The sequence below is a fragment of the Carcharhinus amblyrhynchos genome, chromosome X (genome assembly GCF_965287045.1).
Source record: "Carcharhinus amblyrhynchos chromosome X, sCarAmb.v2.hapA, whole genome shotgun sequence".
NCBI lineage: Eukaryota > Metazoa > Chordata > Chondrichthyes > Carcharhiniformes > Carcharhinidae > Carcharhinus > Carcharhinus amblyrhynchos.
This window is the reverse complement of record NC_137359.1, coordinates 17,143,261-17,164,372: the sequence shown is the minus strand read 5'-3', so window position 1 is coordinate 17,164,372 and position 21,112 is coordinate 17,143,261. Positions and strand designations below refer to the sequence as shown.

The 21,112-nt window shown below is 43.3% G+C and overlaps 1 protein-coding gene across 1 annotated transcript in view; it reads right to left on the bottom strand.

Moving 5' to 3' along the window:
• The window catches only part of LOC145361841 (unconventional myosin-Ib-like), a 62,419-nt gene that overhangs the window by 7,757 nt on the left and 33,550 nt on the right, over positions 1-21,112 (bottom strand). The window contains exons 10-24 of the mRNA XM_080217798.1: positions 20,361-20,508; positions 18,370-18,488; positions 17,259-17,345; positions 16,554-16,619; positions 14,901-15,005; positions 14,533-14,595; positions 13,673-13,873; positions 12,780-13,006; positions 11,733-11,933; positions 10,107-10,200; positions 9,630-9,779; positions 8,637-8,705; positions 5,823-5,909; positions 2,786-2,860; positions 1,690-1,824 (exon numbers count right to left, since the gene is read on the bottom strand). Of these exons, the coding sequence (XP_080073924.1) occupies positions 1,690-1,824; positions 2,786-2,860; positions 5,823-5,909; positions 8,637-8,705; positions 9,630-9,779; positions 10,107-10,200; positions 11,733-11,933; positions 12,780-13,006; positions 13,673-13,873; positions 14,533-14,595; positions 14,901-15,005; positions 16,554-16,619; positions 17,259-17,345; positions 18,370-18,488; positions 20,361-20,508 (1,827 nt within the window). The remainder of the gene's footprint in view (positions 1-1,689; positions 1,825-2,785; positions 2,861-5,822; positions 5,910-8,636; positions 8,706-9,629; positions 9,780-10,106; positions 10,201-11,732; positions 11,934-12,779; positions 13,007-13,672; positions 13,874-14,532; positions 14,596-14,900; positions 15,006-16,553; positions 16,620-17,258; positions 17,346-18,369; positions 18,489-20,360; positions 20,509-21,112) is intronic.

Genomic DNA, 21,112 nt, shown 5'->3' with positions numbered 1-21,112 from the left:
TTCCACTTTCCCACTTTTTCCCCATAACCCTTAATTCCCTTGCCTACCAAAAACCTATCTACCCGTGTCTTAAATATATTTAGCGAGGTAGCCTCCACCACTTCAACAGGCAGAGAAGTCCAGAGATTCACCACCCTTTGAGTGAAGAAGTTCCTCCTCAACTCCGTTCTAAACTGCCCCCCACCCCCCATCTTGAGGCTGTGCCCCCTAGTCCTACTGTCCTTTCTGAGCGGGAAGAATCTCTCTACCTCTACCCTATCCATCCCCTTCATTATCTTATACGTCTCTATAAGATCCCCCCCCCTTAGCCATTTTCCAATCTTTCAGCACTTCCCCGGAATCCAGCGAAGTTTGGTAAATAATCACTAAGGCATCTACTATCACCTCTGCCATTTCCTTCAGAACCCTGGGATGCATTCCATCCGGTCCTGGGGACTTGTCCACCATCAGTCCTGCTAGTCGATCAAGCACTACCTCTCTAGTGACAGTAATCGCATTCAGGCCCTCAACTCCTACCATCCTTCTATCTTTAATATCCGGCAAACTATTCGCGTCCTCCTCCATGAAAACCAAGGCAAAAAACTTATTTAAGGCCTCAGCCATTTCCTCATCTCCCACCACTAAATCCCCCCTCTCATCCTCTAAGGGTCCAACATTCACTCTAGCCAGCCGCCTCCTCTTTATATATTTGTAAAAACTCTTACTGTCCTTTTTTATATTTAGTGCTAGTTTAGCTTCATAGTCTATCCTTCCTTTCTTTATCAACTTCTTAGTCAATCTTTGTTGACTTTTAAACCTCTCCCAATCTTCTACTCGCCCACTACTTTTAGCCACTCTAAACGCATCAGCTTTTAATTTAATACTCTCTTTTATTTCCTTCGATAACCATGGCTGATTATCCCTTCTCCTAAGTTCCTTCTTTACCATTGGAATATATTTCTGCTGAGCACCGAAAAAGATCTCCTTAAAGATCCTCCACTGTTCCTCAGCGGTCCTATCGACCAACCAATCAGTGCTTTCAATGCAGTGAAATGTCTACAGGAGTGTAATCAGACAAAAGTTGACACTGAGTTACATGAGAAATTAGGGCAGGTAACCAAAAGCTTGGTCATAAAGATGGGTTTTAAGGGGTGTCTTAAAGTACAAGATAGATTCAATTCCTCAAGGGAAAGGTGGAATTAAATTACAAGTACAGGTTGCACAGTCTTGTGTTCCTTTCAGTATAGGAAATTAAGGGGGTGATCTGATCGAGGTGTTTAAGTTGATTAAAGGATGCATTAGGGTCGATAGAAACTATTTTTTCTGACTGGGGGGGTGCCGAGGGGGGTGAAGAGGGCAAGTGTCCAGAACAAGGGGACAAATATTGAACTATCCTGTTCAGGGGTGATGTCACACAAAGTGGAGGACCAGAAGTCAGTTGAGACTTTCAGGACTGAAATTCATAGGATTTTGTTGGGAGGAGGTGTGGGGTGGGGTTAGGATATGGAAGCAGGGTGGGTAGATGAAATTAACATACAAATCAGCCTTGATCTTATTTGGTGGTGAAACAGGTTTGAGGGAGTGAATGGCCTCCTCTCATTCAGCAAAGTGGCCTACGCTATAATGCTGCTGCCCAGTAATGGAGGAGTAGACTAGAACTGCAGATATCAGCATCTTCCATCTGAAGGTTGCATGGTTTCACATTTTCACCTTCCACAAGAAAAAGATCCTCTTCAATTCTTGGTGAGCTTTATCCAAGAAGAGATAAGGCAATGCTGGCCACTTCGTGTCTATTGGAGACATTGAGGGTAATGTGTTCTTTAGACCAAGGAGGTACTTTTGTAACTTGAGGGATGAAAAGAAAAGAAAATTAGTGTGTTGCTTTGTATTTTTAAACTTTGCTGTCCTATTACATACATGCAAGACTCAGTAAATTGTGTTGGGAAGGTTGTATTAGGTGCCAACATATTTCTTGGTATCTTAACAATAATACTCATTCTGCCTCTGGATCATTCAGTGCTCTGCATCATATCGTCTCTGAGGGGATAGACAACTGACCTCCTTTCAGGCTGTATACTCTAGAAGGAGCATGAGAGTACCCTGGGAAGATAGTGCATCTCTGCTTCTCTCTGGCCAAATCAGGGAGCTCCCAGTGTTGGTAAGTTGCTGCTTCCCTGCCAGTCTCTGACCTTATGCCATGTGATCTGCTCAGGTTTTCCTGAGGGGTACACAGTCCCAATCTCAGTAGCTGGAGTATGTGGGGATGGTGCAGGATAGAAAGACAGAAATACTGACAACATCTTATTCCTGCTTATCAACAACTGCAGAGACATATCACCTAGATCACCCCACAACCAGAGTAGGAATTGGAATAGTGGGAAACTCAGCAGGTAAAAAGGGAAAACATGTTTTAGAGGTTAGCAAAATGTGGATCCATTAAAGAAATAAAGTTATTATTGGCTGTAATTGACAACCCAGTTCCCAGCAGATACAAATCCATAGGAGAGAATGGTTCATGATTTGGCATTATTGGACAATCTCATTCATAGAGGTCACTAACTTAACTGGTGTGAAATATGGAAATGTCTCAGTCTCAGAAGTAATCTACTGAGTGGTCCTCCTGTAGAGAGTGATCTGCTGAACTTGGAGATCAGTTTGATTTTGGGACTTACTATACCCAGATGTGCTCATCACAAACACTAGATGCAAAGAAGCCAGTGTTCTGTGCCCCTGCACTGACAGCCTCCACTTCATAAATGCATAAAGTCACCAACTGTTAAATACAATGCAGGCAGCAGTAACTCACAATTGAAGACATTATGAAGTTATAGATTGTCTTCGAAGCATTACTTTTGAAGTTCTTCCTGTGATTTCTTCGCACCTGAGGTTACAAACAAAGGATAATGAGTGTTGAGGGTGCTGTGTACAGTTTATCTGTTCATTAAAATTCAAAGATAAATGCAGATTTTCCACTAGTTCCACAGTCAGTGTCATTGATGGCAGCAGTTCTCAAATCTTTGTTTGAAGAACCCATTTTGAATGGATAAAAATAGAGCAACCCCATCCCCCCCGATCACGACCATACAGTACTCAGTATATGAAAATGCTGCATGTGAAGTGACTGATAATGCTTTTAAGAAAACAGGTATTTGCACATATCAGTGAGATGGGTGTGCCTGCTTCTCACTGCAGTATTCTTGGCAGGAGCGTGGGATTGGAAGGAACAGGAGCCCAGAGAAAGCACCGAGGGGGGAAGAAGAAGAAGAGCAGGAACACTGTGGTAGCAGGGAATGATGAGAACAGAAGGGAACATAGGCTAAGTACATCACTACAAAAGCAGCCAGAGTATAGGAGCAGAGGATGCCTCTAGCTGCTGCTCAATACTTTCTCTTGACCACAATGCCTAGGAAGTCACAAAAGGATACTGATAGATTAAATGGGCAAAATGATGGGAAATGGGGGGTTTGCCAGGCTGATACCAGAGATGAGGGGGTTAGCTTATGAGGAGAGATTGAGTAGATTGGGTCTGTACTCGTTGGAGTTTAGAAGGTTGAGGGGGGATCTTATAGAGACTTACAAGATAATGAAGGGGCTAGATAGGGTAGAGGTAGAGAGATTCTTTCCACTTAGAAAGGAAACCAGAACTAGAGGGCACAGCCTCAAAATAAGGGGGCGGGGGGGGCGGTCAGTTTAGAACAGAGTTGAGGGGGAACTTCTTCACTCAAAGGGTGGTGAATCTCTGGAATTCTCTGCCCATTGAAGTGGTGGAGGCTACCTCGCTGAATATATTTAAGTCACGGGTAGATAGGTTTCTGATAGACTGGGGAATTAAGGGTTATGGGGAGAAAGCGGGAAAGTGGAACTGATCCACTTCAGATCAGCCATGATCTTATTGAATGGCGGGGCAGGCTCGAAGGGCTAGATGGCCTACTCCTGCTCCTATTTCTTATGTTCTTAATGTGAGGTCATCCACTGAAAGCCAACTCAGAGCATTTTCTGAAATGTGACAGAATTGGACGTGTGGTTCAGATGTGAATGTACACAAACCACCAACAGCTAGTAGACAGGACCAAACAGCCATCAGAAGGGCTACTGGAAAGCGGACTTAAAAAGAGCGATCTGGTCATTCTCACTTGGCTGTTTGTGGGAGTTTGCTGTGTACAAATTGGCTCCCACATTTCCTACATTACAAACATGAATAAACTTCAAAAGTATTTCATTGGCTGCAAAGCACTTTAGGATATCCTGTGGTCATTCAGATAGAAACTAGAAGCAGGAGGAGGCCATTCAGCCCTTCAAGCCTGCTCCACCATTCATTATGATCATGGCTGATAATCCAACTCAACAGTCTGAATCTGCCTTCCCCCTCCCCATATCCTTTGATTACCTTTGCCTCAAGTGCTATATCTAACTGCTTCTCAAAAATATTCGATGTTTTGGCCTTAACTACTTTCTGTGGTAGCAAATTCCATATGCTGATCATAGGCTGATCACACTCTGGGTGAAGAAATTACTCCTCATCTCTGTCCCAAATGGTTAATCCTGTATCCTCAGACTGTGACCCCTGGCTCTGGACTCCCCCACCATTAGGTACATCCTTGCATCTACCCTGTCTACCCCTGTTAAAATTTTATAGGTTTCTATGAGATTCCCCCTCATTCTTCTTAACTCCAGCAAATATAATCCTAACTGACTCAATCTCTCCTCATACATCAGTCCTGCCATCTCAGGAATCAGTCTGGTAAACTTTGTTCTCCAACTACAGCAAGGACATCCTTCCTCAGAAAAGAAACCAAAACTGCTCTAGGTGTGGCCTCACCAACACCCTATACAATTGCAACAACACATCCCTGCTCCTGTACTCGAAACCTCTCGCAATGAAGACCAACATACCATTTGCCTTTACCGCCTGCTGCACCTGCATGCTTACTCTCAGCAACTGGTGTACAAGGACACCCTGGACTCATTGCACAATCCCGTCTCTCAATCTATAGTCATTCAGATAATAATCTACCTTCTTGTTTTTGCTAACAAAGTGGATAAGCTCACGTTTATCCACATTGTACTGCAACTGCTGTGCATTTGTCCATTCAGTCAACTTGTCTAAATCACAATGAAGCTTCTCTACATCCTCCTCACAACTCACCCTCTCACCCAGCTTCGTAAGTCCTGAGATGTGTAGGTTAGTGGGATTAGCGGGTAAATATGTAGAGATATGGGGGTAGGGCCTGTGTGGGGTTGTGGTCGGTGCAAACTCGATGGGCCCAATGGCCTCTTTCTGCACTGTAGGGTTCCTATGATTTCTATGTAATGTCTACAAATTTGAGGATATTACATTTAGTTTTGTTTGTTTTAACAATTTTTGTTGAGGGACAAAAATTGGCACCAGGACCCCAGAGAAACTCCTTTGTTCATCTTTGAAATAGTGGCTGTGGGATCTTTCATGTTGAGCTAAAAGGGCAGATGTACTTAATGGCTCACCCAAAAGGTGGCATCTACCACAGCGCTGCACTCTCTTAGTACTGCACTCCCTCAGTACTGTACTTGAGTGTCAACATTGATGATATGGTCAAGTCTCTGGAATTGATCCCATGACCTTCTGACTCAAAGTTATGAGTGCTACCCCCGAGCCACAACTAACAGTGAACCATTCTGGCAGGGTGAAAAATATCTCAAATTCATTGTTACAAATGTTAAGAATTTGTGCTACCAGGGATGATGTTAATTCAATTCATTATAAATGGAGCAGTAGACTAAAGCAGAGAGTGAGTAAAGCTAATTTGGCTAGCAGTTACATTCAGACTGGGTCAGGATTTAATGACTGCTCCGCACGCCCCCACTACCTGGTAACCACGCCAGCCAGCTGCAATGATGGTGGCAGCTACATTACGATGCTTCTCCTGCTTAAGCTCTCTCTGGAGTTTACGGACCTGGAGTGAGAGAGTGGAATCTTACCCAATGATAGAAGAGAAGGTTGACTAGAACAACAACAAATTGCATTTATGCAGCACCTTTAACATAGTTACACATCCCAAATACATCACCGGGAGCATAAATCACACAAAACATTGGCACCAATCCACAGAGATATTAGGACAGGTGATCAAAAGCTCAGACTAGCCATGCATTAACATTTTTAAGTTACCTCACTTCCATTCAGTTCATTTGTAGCAGACTCAATAGGCTGAATGGCCTCTTTCTGCACTGCAGGGATTCTATGATTATTGTAAAGGTTTAAAAGTTAAATGATGAGTGACAGCTGTCGTCTAGGGCTTCACATGATGAGAGCTAAACGACTGAAGCTTGTTCTCATAGGTCATGTTGTTACAGAGTCCCTTTTGACTGGATTAATTTTAAATTCATCTCTATACAAACATGCTCGGTTGACTGTCGGTTTCCAGTCAGTTGTCATGCTGTAAACTTGTTACAGTGAGTTGTGCTGGCAGAGTATGATTCATTCTAAACACTATAAACGGTTGTCGGTCAATGGAAGCACTTCAAAAGCTTTATGCAGCTCACTGCAGGTATCTGTTCAAAGGGCACATTGGGAAATACACTACTTGGGTATGGCACAGAACCAGCAGGCTGGCAAACTCCAGGTTTGACCTTGGCTCTGTGCTGCAGCTGCTTATTTCAGCGACAGTATCGTGGGTTTGCTATAATTGGTCTCCCTACCAATTGGCTCAGGGTTGTGGTTGGCAGTCGGTGGGTGTGGGTGGGGGCTTACAGTTAATCTGCCAATGTTTTCACTCGAGGGAAGTGAGACATGACAAATGTATCGAGCGACAGATGGAAGTGTAAATAACGTATCTATACCATGTTCTAGTTTGACTGGATAAGAATATTCTTTTATAGAATCATAGAACCCTACAGTGCAGGAAGAGGCCCTTCAGCCCATTGAGTTTACGCCGAACACAATCCCACCCAGGCCCTACCCCCATATCCCTACATATTATACCCACTAATCCCTCTAACCTATGCATCTCAGGACACTAAGGGACAATTTAGCATGGCCAATCAACCTAACCCGTACATCTTTGGACTGTGGGAGGAAACTGGAGCACCCGGAGGAAACCCACATAGACACGGGGAGAATGTGCAAACTCCACACAGACACTGACCTGAGCCGGGAATCGAACCCACGTCCCTGAAGCTGTGAGGCAGCAGTGCTAACTATTGTGCTACCGTGCCACCCCCTCTATGACTTTTAGAGTCATAGAGGTTTACAGCATGGAAACAGGCCCTTCGGCCCAACTTGTCCATGCCACCCTTTTTTTTAAACTCCTAAACTAATCCCAATTGCCTGCATTTGGCCCATATCCCTCTATACCCATCTTACCCATGTAACTATCTAAATGCTTTTTAGAAGATAAAATTGTACCCGCCCCTACTACTACCTTTGGCAGTTTGTTCCAGACACTCACCACCCTCTGTGTGAAAAAACTGCCTTTCTGGACTCTTTTATATCTCTCCCCTCTCATCTTAAACCTATGCCCTCTAGTTTTAGACTCCCCCACCTTTGGGAAAAGATATTGACTATCTAGCTGATCTGTGCCCCTCATTATTTTATAGACCTCGAGAAGATCACCCCTCAGTCTCCTACGCTCCAGAGAAAAAAGTCCCAGTCTATCCAGCCTCTCCTTATAACTCAATCCATCAAGACCCGGTAGCATCATAGTAAATCTTTTCTGCACTCTTTCTAGTTTAATAATATCCTTCCTATAATAAGGTGACCAGAACTGTACACAGTATTCCAAGTGTGGCCTTACCAATGTCTTGTACAACTTCAACAAGACATCCCAACTCCTGGATTCAATGTTCTGACCAATGAAACCAAGCATGCTGAATGCCTTCTTCACCACCTGTCCACCTGTGACTCCACTTTCAAGGAGCTATGAACCTGTACCCCTAGATCTCTTTGTTCTGTAACTCTCCCCAATGACCTACCATTAACTGAGTAAGTCCTGCCCTGGTTCAATCCACCAAAATGCATCACCTCACATTTACCTAAATTAAACTCCGTCTGCCATTTGTCAGCCCACTGGCCCAATTGATCAAGATCCCGTTGCAATCCGAGATAACCTTCTTCATTGTCCACCATTTCACCAATCTTAGTGTCATCTGCAAACATACTAACCATGCTTCCTATATTCTCATCCAAATCATTAATATAAATGACAAATAACAGTGGACCCAGCACTGATCCTTGAGGCACACCGCTGGTGACAGGTCTCCAGTTTGAAAAGCAACCCTCTACAACTAACCTCTGTCTTCTATCATCAGGCCAATTTTGTATCCATTTAGATACCTCACCCTGGATCCCATGAGATTTAACATTGTGCAACAACCTACCATGCAGTGCCTTGTCAAAGGCCTTGCTAAAGTCCATGTAGACAACATCAACTGCACTGCCCTCATCTACCTTCTTGGTTACCTCTTCAAAAAATTCAATCAAATTTGTGAGACATGATTTTCCACTCACAAAGCCATGCTGACTGTTCCCTAATCAGTCCTTGCATCTCTAAATGCTTGTAGATTCTGTCTCTCAAAATACTTCCCAACAACTTACCCACCACAGATGTGAGGCTCACTGGCCTGTAGTTCCCAGGCTTTTACAAGACAATTTATACTCTGAGAGGAAGTAAAGCAGTACTCACCTTCCAACCCCTGGTCCAGGCCTGAAGGAGAATGGTGGCTCTCTTCAATTGCTGATATTTCTTTCTTTGCTACCAGGATGAAAAAAAATAAAAGTCACAAGATGTTGTCACTTGTTAAAGAACCTTTCTGCTGAGTTTGGTTTCAATCAATGTGTTTTTTTTCCCTCCCAAACTACTATTCTCCTCTGTTCTCCCAAAGTCATTGACACTTGCTGGTTTACAGCCCACAAACTACACCAGCCCACCATTACCATGGCCAAAGAGCCATTTTTTGTGTCTGAGCCAGCAGTGAGTGTCAGCAGATCGTATTTAAACTGGGGGTGAGAGTGTCACTGACAAGGTCAGCATTTAGTGTCTATCCCTTGTTGCTCTGAGAAAGCGGTGGTGAGCCTTCTCCTTGGCTGCTTCACAGGGCAATTAAGAATCAACTGTTTTGGTGTGGGACTGGAGTCACAGTGGCCCAGATCAGCTAAAGATGGCCGGTTTCCTTCCTTAAAGGGACATATATGAGACAGCTGTGTTTTTACAACAACCTGACAATTTTTTGGTTTGATGCCAGCTTTTCCTTCCAGATGTATAAAAATCAATTTAAATTCTCCAAAGAGAAGAAAAATAATCACTAAGGATGCTTCCTTGGTGTTTTGTTTACTGAGCCATACAGGGGCACTTTTCCCAGTGGGATTAAGGTGCATTCCCGGGGAACAACTGGAGTTTAATTCTTCATCTGAACTGGGAATGCTTGATGCTGAAATGGGAAAAATAATCCAGCTGCCAGCACTAAACTCTGGTAACACTTCAGCTCATTCTCAGCCTCCCAAAACAAAGGGAATATGAGAAAGAGCGAACATGGTCACATTTTCCTCTTTAATTTGGTGGCTAATGTTTGGCTTGAAATTAAGCACTGATGCAGTCTTTTGATGTGAACCTTGGTGTGCACAAAGTCTGGTGCCCAATGCCCATCTGTCTCAACAGCTCAGGGAGACCCGGCCTTACGTTATGCCCCCTGAACCAGGCAGACATCACAATCTGACTTTTCTTCATCAGGAGGAAGCGGGTCCGGCATTTCCAGCCACGGTAAGTCTTCTGAATAATGCTAGCCAGGACTTCCATTTGAATTCGCCGTCGATCTTCCAAGTCAAAGAGCTGTACAGAAAGGCAGAAGTTGTTGAAATGGTTCTGGGAGAATCAGAGGCAAGCAATAATCTTTTACTAATACTGAACTTTGAACAGGAGCAATGTTGAAAGTCATGCTCTGCCACAAAAGCAAAAGGGCAAACATCAAATATTTTTGATGTTTTTTTCATCATTGTTTTATTATCCTCCTCATTCCCACAATTGTTCTTTTTGTATGTGGTTTGTTGCTCTATGTTGTTTGAGGTTCCTCAGTAAATGTCCTGATATTTCTCCACTAAATGGATTGAGAGACTTGAGTTAGTGACTTAACACCCAATAGTTTAGTCAAATACTCACTGTTCGTGGATTTTTGATGAAGATCTTTGTCCGTCCAATTGCGAATTCCCCTGAGGGTATGTTTAATTTTGTTAAAAGGGTAGTCACGCCATCCCTTAAAGAAGGACAGAGTATAGAAATGATAATCTGTTTGTGCTACATGGAATGACCATTATATGCTCCCATGAACAAAAAATTTACCAAAGTGACAACAGATTTCAAAACAGGGTTTTGAAATGTGACATATTTTGTTAGCAAGGCTGGATCTTAATATGTTAATCATTGAATAAAATATTCTTTATTGATTCACACATTGTCTGTAGATGGTAATTACTGCAAACTAAAGATGTGCCATAAGCATAGATAAGGGTCATGGGTGGAGGGGGACTGGTAATGTTAAAACGGCAGCGCAGGCTCGTTGGGCCGAAGGGCCTGTTTCCCGGGCTGTTTTTGTTCTTTGTTTGTTCTTTGTATAATTTCTGAGTTGATTTGAGGCCAGTAAGTGAACAAAAGGTGCCCTCTGAACCCCAAGGTCTCATTAAATTGTGGCCTTGCCCTTCTTTCCTGAAAGCACAGAATGTCACAAGGTACAGTTTTACAGGTACTGGCAGCTGCCTGTTACCTCACTCAAGAGGCCATTCTTCATGTGTAATTGTGCTGAGTGATGCCAGGCAATTCGACTGTGTGGAGCATCAGTTAAGGCCAGTGTTGTCCTCCGCATACAAGCACACAGCAGTAAGAGTCATCAAGTAGTGACTCAGCAGCAAATTGTTAACCTCAGGGACAGTGAGGCCAATGGTAGCATCCATATTGCTCCTTCTGAGAGATAGTCAATTTAGCACGGTCTACACATCATCCCGGGACCTTCCTGGGTGTACACACTCATGGAATATGATATGGAAAAGTGTGATAGGAAAATTGGAAGTGCAGAGTATTTCTTAAATAGTGAGATACGTCCAAAGAGACCTGGGTGTCCTTGTTCATAAGTCACTGAAAGCTACCATGCAGGTGCAGCAAACAATTAGGAAGGCAAATGTTATGTTGGCCTTTATTGCAAGGGGATTTGAATACAGGAGTAACAAGTTCTTGCTACAGTTGTACAGAGCCTTGGTGAAACTCCACCTGGAGCATAGTGTACAGCTTTGGTTTCCTTACCCAAGGGAGGATATTCTTACTGGCCACAGGGAGACTGCACTGAAGGTTCACCAGGGTAATCCCTGGGATGGTGGGATGTCCTTTCAGAAGAGACTGAGGAGACTGGGTTGGGGTGGGGTTCTAGAATGAGGGAATACAGTCTCAGAATAAGAGTTAGGCCTTTTTGGACTGAGATGAGAGGGATTTCTTCGCCCATAGGGCAGCAAACCTATAGAATTCTTTATCCCAGGTAGCTGTGAACATTGAATATGTTCAAGACAGGGATCAATAGATTTCCAGATATTGAAGATATTGAGGGATATGGAGATAGTGTGGGGAAATTGTTGTTGAGGAAAAGATTCAGCCGTGATCTAGTTGAATGTTACAGCAGGCTTGAGGGGCCGAATCGCCTACTCCCTTTCCAATGTTCCTGTGGTCATTAGGATATTGGGACACACATTTGCATTCTGGTTGCACAGAGAGTGGTTATGAGTGACAGTGACATGTTCTTACTGGTCATTCCCCTTCCAATTTGGCCACGTCTCTTTACATAGCATCTTGTACCGCTGCAGGCAGGGCTGGTAGGGATGGCGATAGGCGTACCCTGCCCGTCTCACCCGCACATTCTCCATCAGCCCCAGGTACTTGACCTGGGATTGCACCAAATCATCCTCAAACCGTCCTGGGGTTTTTGTGTCATTGGGTTTGATACATCTGTGAAAAATGAGCACAAGTTAGGGTGACATTTGATTAAACACTACAAGAGGAAAATGCTGAGATTCTTCAATTTAGACATACAGAGCTCGAAGGGTAGGCAAGGAGGACCATTTGCTGCCACAGGGTCACCAGTTCACCAAAAAGAAGCAACGCTACACCTATACAGAATCAGTGCTGGGAGCACCTTGTTCACATGTCCTTTAGGGAACAAAACTTGCTGTCCTTAACCATCTCCAGTCCCACACCAACATGGTTGATTCTAAAGTGGGTCTAGTAAGTCACTCAACTGCTTCAAGCTAGTACAGTGGTTCAAGAAGGTGGCCTACCACCGCTTTCTCAGGGCATTTAGGGGATAGGCAGTAAATGCCAGTAGTGTCTGTATGCTATGAATGAATAATAATAAAACATACACAGAGGCCTGCAGCCCTGGTAAACACGTTTGTTGACTAGGAGGACATGGGCAGAGAGAGTACGATGTGGCACAACAAGGCATCCATTGGTCCTGAGCAGGTAATGACTGCACCATCATTAGTTTTTATTCCTATAATTCAGTCGCTAGTTTTAGACAATGCTGGTAAGTGGAACTGAGATGAGTACCTGAGCAGTTCTTCAAGTAACTTTCAGTGGGGGGCTGAGACTTGTGCAAGAATAGCACTTCACACAAACACATATTGGTGATTGAAAGTCTGAACTGGGATGAAAGTGACTGCGACAAACCCACCACAGCAAGTCTCCCTCACCACTGTGCCATGATCTTCAGAAATTTCATTATTTGCTTTATTCATAACTGAACAACTTTGGACCAACCCCTCAAAACAAGGTAAAATGTAGGGAGACTCCTACCTGATATAGTTTGGGTTTTTAGCCAGAAGATTCTTCATGAGGACACTTACAGAGACCTTGAACTGAGAGCCAGCTGTTGGTGGTCTCTTCAATGATGTCTTACTTGGGTCCCCTTCAGGGAAAAGGGACTTGATGAGCTCATGTTTGGCCTGCCACATAGACTTAGATAGGTCACGATACAAAAGGTCATTGTTCTTGTCTATGAATTCCGCAACATTGTATGTTACCTGGAGGAATGCATAAAAATGAATGTGAAAATTCCATTTTCTCCTCACACTCTCTCCTCTCCCAAAGCTGCTTGCTTGTGTTCTGTGCAGTTTCACAATTGCCAACCACCCTTTGGTACCTCACCCAAGTGAGTCGTGATACTGTGGAGGAGGTTGAAAATGACAGCTGAGCATGATTCTGTCCTCACCATGGTCATTTTCAAGCAAGGCTCCCCGTTCTGTCCGGGTGCTCCGGTTTCCTCCCACAGTCTGAAAGATGTGCAGGTTAGGCGCATTAGGCTGCGCTAAATTGTCCCTCAGTGTAACCCAAACAGGTGCCAGAGTGTGGCAACTAGGGGATTTTCACAGTAACTTCACTGCAGTATTCATGTAAGCCTAACTTGTGACTAATAAATAAACTGAAAAAACTCAACCATCGTCACTAAAAACATTTGGAAAGGGGGAAATGTCAGTCGTTTCTGATTACAGGCAGAGACATGAACATACAGCCCTCAATAAGTCGCATATTCAGTGTTGGCCAAGATGATGAGTCTTCATTTTCAGTAATAATGCACAATCAGACAGTTCCAATACTCAGACAGCTATCAAAATGAAGAACTTAGCATGGACAAAGTATCAGGAGTTTGAACCAGCAGTTGACAATATCAAAAAGGCTAAAGTGCTCACCTTTCCGGCATAGTGCTGCACACGGAAGCAGCTGTCAGTCAGTGTTACATCGGTGATGTGCTTAGAATTCTTTGTTTCTTTACTCTCGAAATGCTGATGGTTGGAAAAGACCTGGTTTAACTTCTTGAGGAAAGTAAATTCAGTGACCAAACCAGGCCGGAGACATTCTTCATCCAACATTGCCAGGATGCCTTTTTTACCCTGTACAATGACAAGCATGGTTACATCTCAGTTGAATGACCTCTTTACGATATGATTCTTCTCCTTTCCTGCCCCTAATTTTTAATCACATCTTTGCTCAAGGACTGATTCATGCTGGGATACAGTTTCAGTGCCAGGCGCTTTCTTACACTTCATTAAAGAGGATGTGCTATATGTACAAGTGTACACAAGCAACATGATCACATCACAACTAGAGTCAATCATGTCCTCACATTATGTTCACTTTCCAGGACAGGTCATTGAGACTAGCTAATTTAGCAATCATTGGAGGTGAGACCTTCCTCATTTGTACAGCTTGTTATACACTGGGAGATTGTTTTCATTCATTTGTTATCATTTATTAACTGAGTATGAGGGACTTTGTTATTTGCTCATTAAAATAATTAATTTATAGATGAATCTGTATCATACACAAATACGCACACACACACTCTGGCTGGAATTTTACCGTCCCGTCCCGCCCACCACGGGAATCGGAGCCGGCGAGGGGTGGACCATGGAAAGGTCCGTTGACCTCAGATGGGATTTTACAGTTTTGGGATGAACGAGACATAAAATCCCACCCTCTCTCTCTCTCACTCACAAATTCTGCATGGGAACACAATAATAATAACAAGTGAAAAATTTAAAAAAGGTACGTTTTCAATCAGGTCACAGATGTTGGCATTGTCGAAGTATTTGATCTGCGTCCACTCAATCCCCTGAAAAACAAAACAAACAAACATAATATTCAGCATTGGTCAGGGTGGAGCTTGGGACACAGCACAATTCTCAAAGACCTGACTCAGGCACGTTTGAGTGACGCAGTTGGAACTCCAACAAGTAAGCTAAAGTCAGTCGACCTAGCTTAGGCACAAGGAGGCAACTTGCAGCATCTGCCTCCTGAACGGGAGAAAGACCCGATTCAGTCTGTGTGACACATTTACTTACTGAACTGTCAGGACAGCTAGTCTAATTTAAATAGAGTTATCCAGCTGGATGTAAAGAGGGTTGAAGGGCAGCTTACCTCTCGTATATACTCATCTTGCTCCTCTTTCAGTGTCAGTTCAATGAAGATCTGCTGCAGTTTCTCATTGCAGTAGTTTATAACAAACTGCTCAAAACTGTTGCTCTATGAGAAGAAATTTGCTGATTTGAAAGTGTACATAAACTAACCAAATAGAGAAAAAAAACTTGCATTTCTACAGCACTTTTCACAACCTCAGGTGACATCCCAAACACATTATAGCCAATTGAATATTTTAAATGTATTGCTTGCTGTCAGAAACATTACTGATTCACGCACAGCCAGTTCCACAAACAGCAATCTGAGAATGAGGGAACATCTTTTTTATAAATGATATTGACCGAGGGAGAAATATTTGCCTCAGATCACGTTCCCTGCTTAAAATCAAGAATCCTACAGCGCAGAAGGAGGCTATTTGGCCCATCGAGTCTGCACCAACAATCCCACCCAGGCCCTAACCCCGTAACCCCACGTATTTACCCTGCTAATCCCGCTGACATTAAGATGCAATTTAACATGACCAATCCCCCTAACCTACACACCTTTGGACACTAAGGGACAATTTAATGTGGCCAATCCCCCTAACCTATTCATCTTTGGACACTAAGGGGCAATTTAGCATGGTCAATCCACCTAAACTACACATGTTTGGACAGTAAGGGGCAATTTGGCATGGCCAATCCACATAACCTGCACATCTTTGGACTGTGGGAGGAAACCAGAGCACCCAGAGGAAACCCACGCAGACATGGGGAGAACATGCAGACTCTGCACAGACAGTCACCTGAGGCCGGAATCAAACCCGGGACCCTGGTGCTGTGAGGCAGCAGTGCTAACGCACTGTGTTGCCCTTCTTCCAATAATGGCAGTGGAATCTATTATGAACAGCTGGGAGGGCAGTCAGGGCCTTGGTTTAATGACTCATTTGAAACACTGCACCTCACAACCATGCAGCACTCCTTCAGCACTACATGGAAATGTCAACCTCAATTTTTGTGCTGGTCCTTCCAGTGGGAATTGAATCCAGAATCTTTTGACTTGGGGATGAGAGTGCTGTCAGACTTATGAGTAAGGGAGGCACCAAACAGCAGCTCCCTGAAAACATGAGGTGAGAATGAAAATACACAAGCAATGGTTTTCTCACACCTCCCAAACAATTTACATTGCCACTGGCTGACAGATGCTTATTCTCTGCCCCCCCCCTCAGTGGTGAAGAAAATCAAATGAACAAAAATAGAATAAAAAGCAGTCAACGTATATACGCTAAGAGCAAATGAACACCGCTCCATCCAGAACTTCTACAGCTGAAATAAATCAACATAAACTTTTAGATATTTCAGACGATCAATCTCTAGAAACAGAAGTAAAATTCATTCAAAGTATTGATATTGAACCAACTCAAATAAACGGAGGAAAAAATGTGTCTTTTTTTCTAATAATTTCTCCAGAAGGTGCTGACCTTTGCTGGGGATCCTAACATTATTGTGTCTTGCCCAAGTGAGCCTGTTTCTGTGGTGTAAATACTGTGGAATATTTGCTGTTATCAGCTTAGTTCCCATGAGTAGCATTGTAATACTGGATTGCCAGGTCATTATGTATTGCTGTCTTGCTCTGGGATAGTTTCTTACAGGAATAATTGTAATGCAAACTTACCTCCAAAATCTCAAATCCATATATATCCAGCACTCCCATCACCTTCCTCTGCATCTCGCCTTTAACCTTTAATGGAAATCATTCTAATTAAACTCGTTTGTTAGAAGCTTGTTTGCGAGACATTCTATTAGCCTCTTCTATTCCATTCCAGTGCCTAACTTCCAATCTTCTCCCCTTCTCTCCTGAAGGCAGTGTCTCATTCTAGAGCAAGGTTTCCCAGACATCAGCAGCACTCTAGTACCTGGCAACAAATGGCCATCATTCACATGTGAGCCCAAACAATGAAATGACCAGCTATTTGACTGTGAGAGGCAACACAGCCAACCTAATATTATCCTCAATCGGAGTTTCTGCAGAAATGTACTTTGCCGCAGAGGGGATCACTAGAAACCGATCAGGGTGACTGACAGTTTTCTAATTGGGGCACTGAGGTAAACTGTTTCATCATAGAACCAGGGAGCTTCCAGTAACACATTGGACTCACCAGAACCAGTTAGCGAATTCATAATACTCCCCTCTTATAACTCCTAATTGTGGTTACATTTAACTCAATGTTTCCTACTGTATTCCATCTAATCTCACTAGAATATGGCAGTAGCATTGGATAATTGCAGGGATCTAATCCAATAGTACAGGAATACTGACATTTGAGCCCCAATCGAGCCCCAATCTAATTCACGCAGAATCTCCACTGTGCCCGGTTACCTGGATACTTTGGTTAATTCGGTTCACCAACCAGGTAAACAAACGGTCATAAAGGTTTTTTGCCAGAGCATCACGTGCAGAGTAACCCTGCCGAAAAAAAGGACATCTTTGTTATTATGTTGTTGTGTGTTCATTCTTCCACCCATTCATAATTGAGAACTAGTTCAGTAACTGTGGATACAAGTCAAAATAAAATAACTGTAAAAAAATCCTTAAACTTCTTCATGGTTTACAGGGGAGAGGGAATATGCATGGGGTTGTAGACATTGGACCTTTCAGCCTGGAATGTAGCTTTGATTCCAACCCAGAGGGTGAAATAAGAGCAGAAAGTGCTGAATAAACTCAGCGGGCGGAATTTTACGGCCTCGCTCATCCGCAAACCGTAAAGCCCCGCCCGAGGTCAATGGACCTTTCCAAGGTCTGCCCCTCGCCCACTCCAACTCCCATGGTGGGCCAGGCGGTAAAATTCCAGCCTGCAGCAGCTATGGAGAGAGGAACATTGCTAAATTTTGAGTCCATATGGCTCTTCTTCAGGACTGAAGATGGGTACAAATGGGATGGATTATATATGGGAGAAGTTGGAGCAGAATATAAGGTCAGCACTAAATTGGAGCTAAGGAGGGACTATCAAAGATGTAATGGACACAAGACAAAGAGGGTGTTGATGATAGCATTAAGGACTGAAGAAGGTGCTGATAGTGGCATAGTGGTAAGATAGCAGAATGTGTTAATAGGAGATCAAGGGTCAGCGCTCAGTGAAAGCAAAACTAAAGAACAAGTGATAGATGGCCAAGTGGGAGAGGGCCAGGTGTTTGCAATGAGACAAACCAAGGAAATAAAAAACAAAGAGGGGTCAAAATGGAGGGGAAAGTTCCCAGTCTAAAGTTGTTGAACTTTGTGTTGAGTCCTGAGGGCTGTTATGTGCCTGATTGGAAGATGAAGTGTGTTGTTCTGTCAGTTTGCACTGGGCTTCACTGCAGTATTGCAGCTCCAGTGAATACATCCAGATATCCTCTGTGTATAACTCACTCCCAGATATCCATTACTCTGTGTATAACTCACTTCCAAGTAACCATCACTCTCAAGATTTCTTTTAAACGCAATATTGTACCTGAGCAATGGTTAATGTTGTTGTCACTTTATCCCCCCTGGCTTCCACAGTGCGAGAGCAGAGTGCTTGCTCAAAAACAGACTTCTTAAGGTCAATCAAACTGCAGACTTCATCCAGCACTGTGCACAAAAACAGACGCACACGTTTTATAGCCCAGTGTTCTAACTCACAGAATGCAAGAAGCATGCATATATCATAGCTGAGAATCCCTTTTTGTGTCAGTTATGTACAGCTTTAGCATAAGTAATTGTAGTGGAAATATTACCGTTACTCTTCTCCCAGCTGCCAGATTAATAGGCCAAGCAATTTTTGCTACCTACCCTCATGAATAGGCAGAAGCTGGGAGGGGGAGAAGAGCAAAACAGAGTGAAAGATAACATTGAACTATTTACTAAGTAACAACAGATACAACAGTTAGACTGCCCTGAGTCAATCTGTACTGTTGCCTGACAGAGGTTAAGTTTAAAGTTTATTTATTAGTGTCACAAGTAGGCTTAAATTCATACTGCAGTGAAGTTACTGTGAAAATCCCCTAGTCGCCACACTCTAGCACCTGTTCGGTTACACTGAGGGAGAATTTAGCACGGCCAATCCACCCTAACCAGCACGTCTTTCGGACTGTGGGAGGAAACCGGAGCACCCGGAGGAAACCCACACAGACACGGGGAGAACGTGCAGACTCCACACAGACAGTGACCCAAACAGGAATCGAACCCAGGTCCCTGGTGCCATGAGGCAGCAGTACTAACCCACTGTGTCACTGTGCTGCCCATTGGCCGCAATGGCTGAAAGGAGGCCATTCAGACCATCAAGTCTGCACCGACTGTCTGAAAGAGCATCTTATCCAGCACTATCCCACAACACTATTCAAAGAAGTGCACTCACCTGATGAAGAAGCAGTGCTCCGAAAGTTCATGATTCCAAATAAACCTGTTGGACTTTAACTTAGTGTTGTGAGGCTACTTACTGTGGCCACCCCAGTCCAACACCAGCATCTCCACATCACATTCAAAGAAGAGCAGGGGTGTCTTATCTGGTCAATATTTATCCTTCATCCAACAAACCTGCTGTAAGATTATTACTGCTCATCTGTACTCTCCTATCAGCATGACCAAGTTCCTTTAACCTTATTGTACTTGCCTGAGTTCCATCAGGTGAAGTAGCAATACACAGACATAGTGCCATGTCCTTACAAATACAGGAACAGAAGGCCATTCAACCCCTCGAACATGCTCCCACCAGTCATGGCTGATTTCTACCTTATTTAGCTCCATTTACCTACCTTGATTCCATATCCCTTAATACCCCTAACCCAACAAAAATCTCTCAATCTTAATTTTGATATTTTTAATTGACTCCTCCTCACCACACCTTTTGTTGGGAAAGTTCCAGATTTGCACTCCCCTTTGTGTGAGGAAGTGCTTCCTGACATCACCCCTGAACAGCCTGGCTCCAATTTTAAGGTTCTACCCACATGTTGGGGACTTCCCTCTGCAAGAATAGTTTCTCTGTCTGGTCTCTCAAATCCCTTCATCATCCAAAACATCTCAATCAGATCACGTATTATTATGTTCAAGAGAATACAAATTTATGCAATCTGTCCTCGTAATTTAACTCTTTTAGCCTCAGGATCATTCCAGGTGAATCTGTGCTGCACCCTCTCCAAAGCCAACATTTGCTGCCCAAGATATTGCACCCAGATCTGAATACAGTTAGTCTAAAGATGTGCGGGTTAGGTTGATTGACTATTAGTGTCAGGGGGATTAACCAGGTAAATAAGCGGGATGAGGTCTAACCAGAGCTTAATGTAGCTGTAATACAATATCCACCCCTTTATATTTCAGTTCCCTTGAGATAAGTTTTACAAAGTTTAAGCCTCTTAAATCTTTTTTGAATCTGTCCACTAATTTTTAGTGATTTCTGTACACAGATCCCTAGATCTCTTTGCTCATCCGCAGTTCATAGTTTCTTGCCTCTTAGGAAATGCTTACCTCTGGTATCGTCAATGTAGCACTGTTCCATCCCGGTTGTCGGAGACTCTGACTTCAGCGTGATGTTGCCAAGTTTAAGTACGACTGCAACAGTCTCCATGATGTGGTCCACTTCAGTCTTACTGAATCCAATGACCTCCATGGCGGTCTGTAATACAATGAATCAGGCAACCAATGCAGTAATTCTGGAAGATCGCCTCTCTTTAGCTGTGGTAAACCACTTGCTCCAATAGCATGACCCAAAAGTAGCTTGATGTCAGGGTATAGTAGAAAAGCTGTGAATTTGACACCACTGGTTGCTAAGAGTGCAGGAAGACTTGGAGGATTTGCGCCAAATACCAACAGGGAAGTAAAAGTCACCCCATGGCCCGTTGCAGGATTCAGCAATCCTGCTTCAGGCTAACTCCATGTACAGAATGACAGTGCATCAGACCACCAATTGTTATTGATTTTTTTAATGGTCAAAAAGTATATTCACACATACATACAGTATGAAAGTGTACAATCATCCATATATCGAAGTGTATTCATGCATATATTTATAGTGCCATTTTATAATTTAGAAGTGCAATTATACAGATTGAAAGAGAAAGAATTTGCATTTAAATTGCACCTTTCCCATCCGCATCATATCTCAAAGCATTTCTCAGCCAATTGAGTAATTTTTAAGGACATCTGCTGTTATGTAGGAAAAAGGTAGGAGTCAATTTGCGCACAGCAAGGTAACAGAAACAGCAAAACATAAATGGATG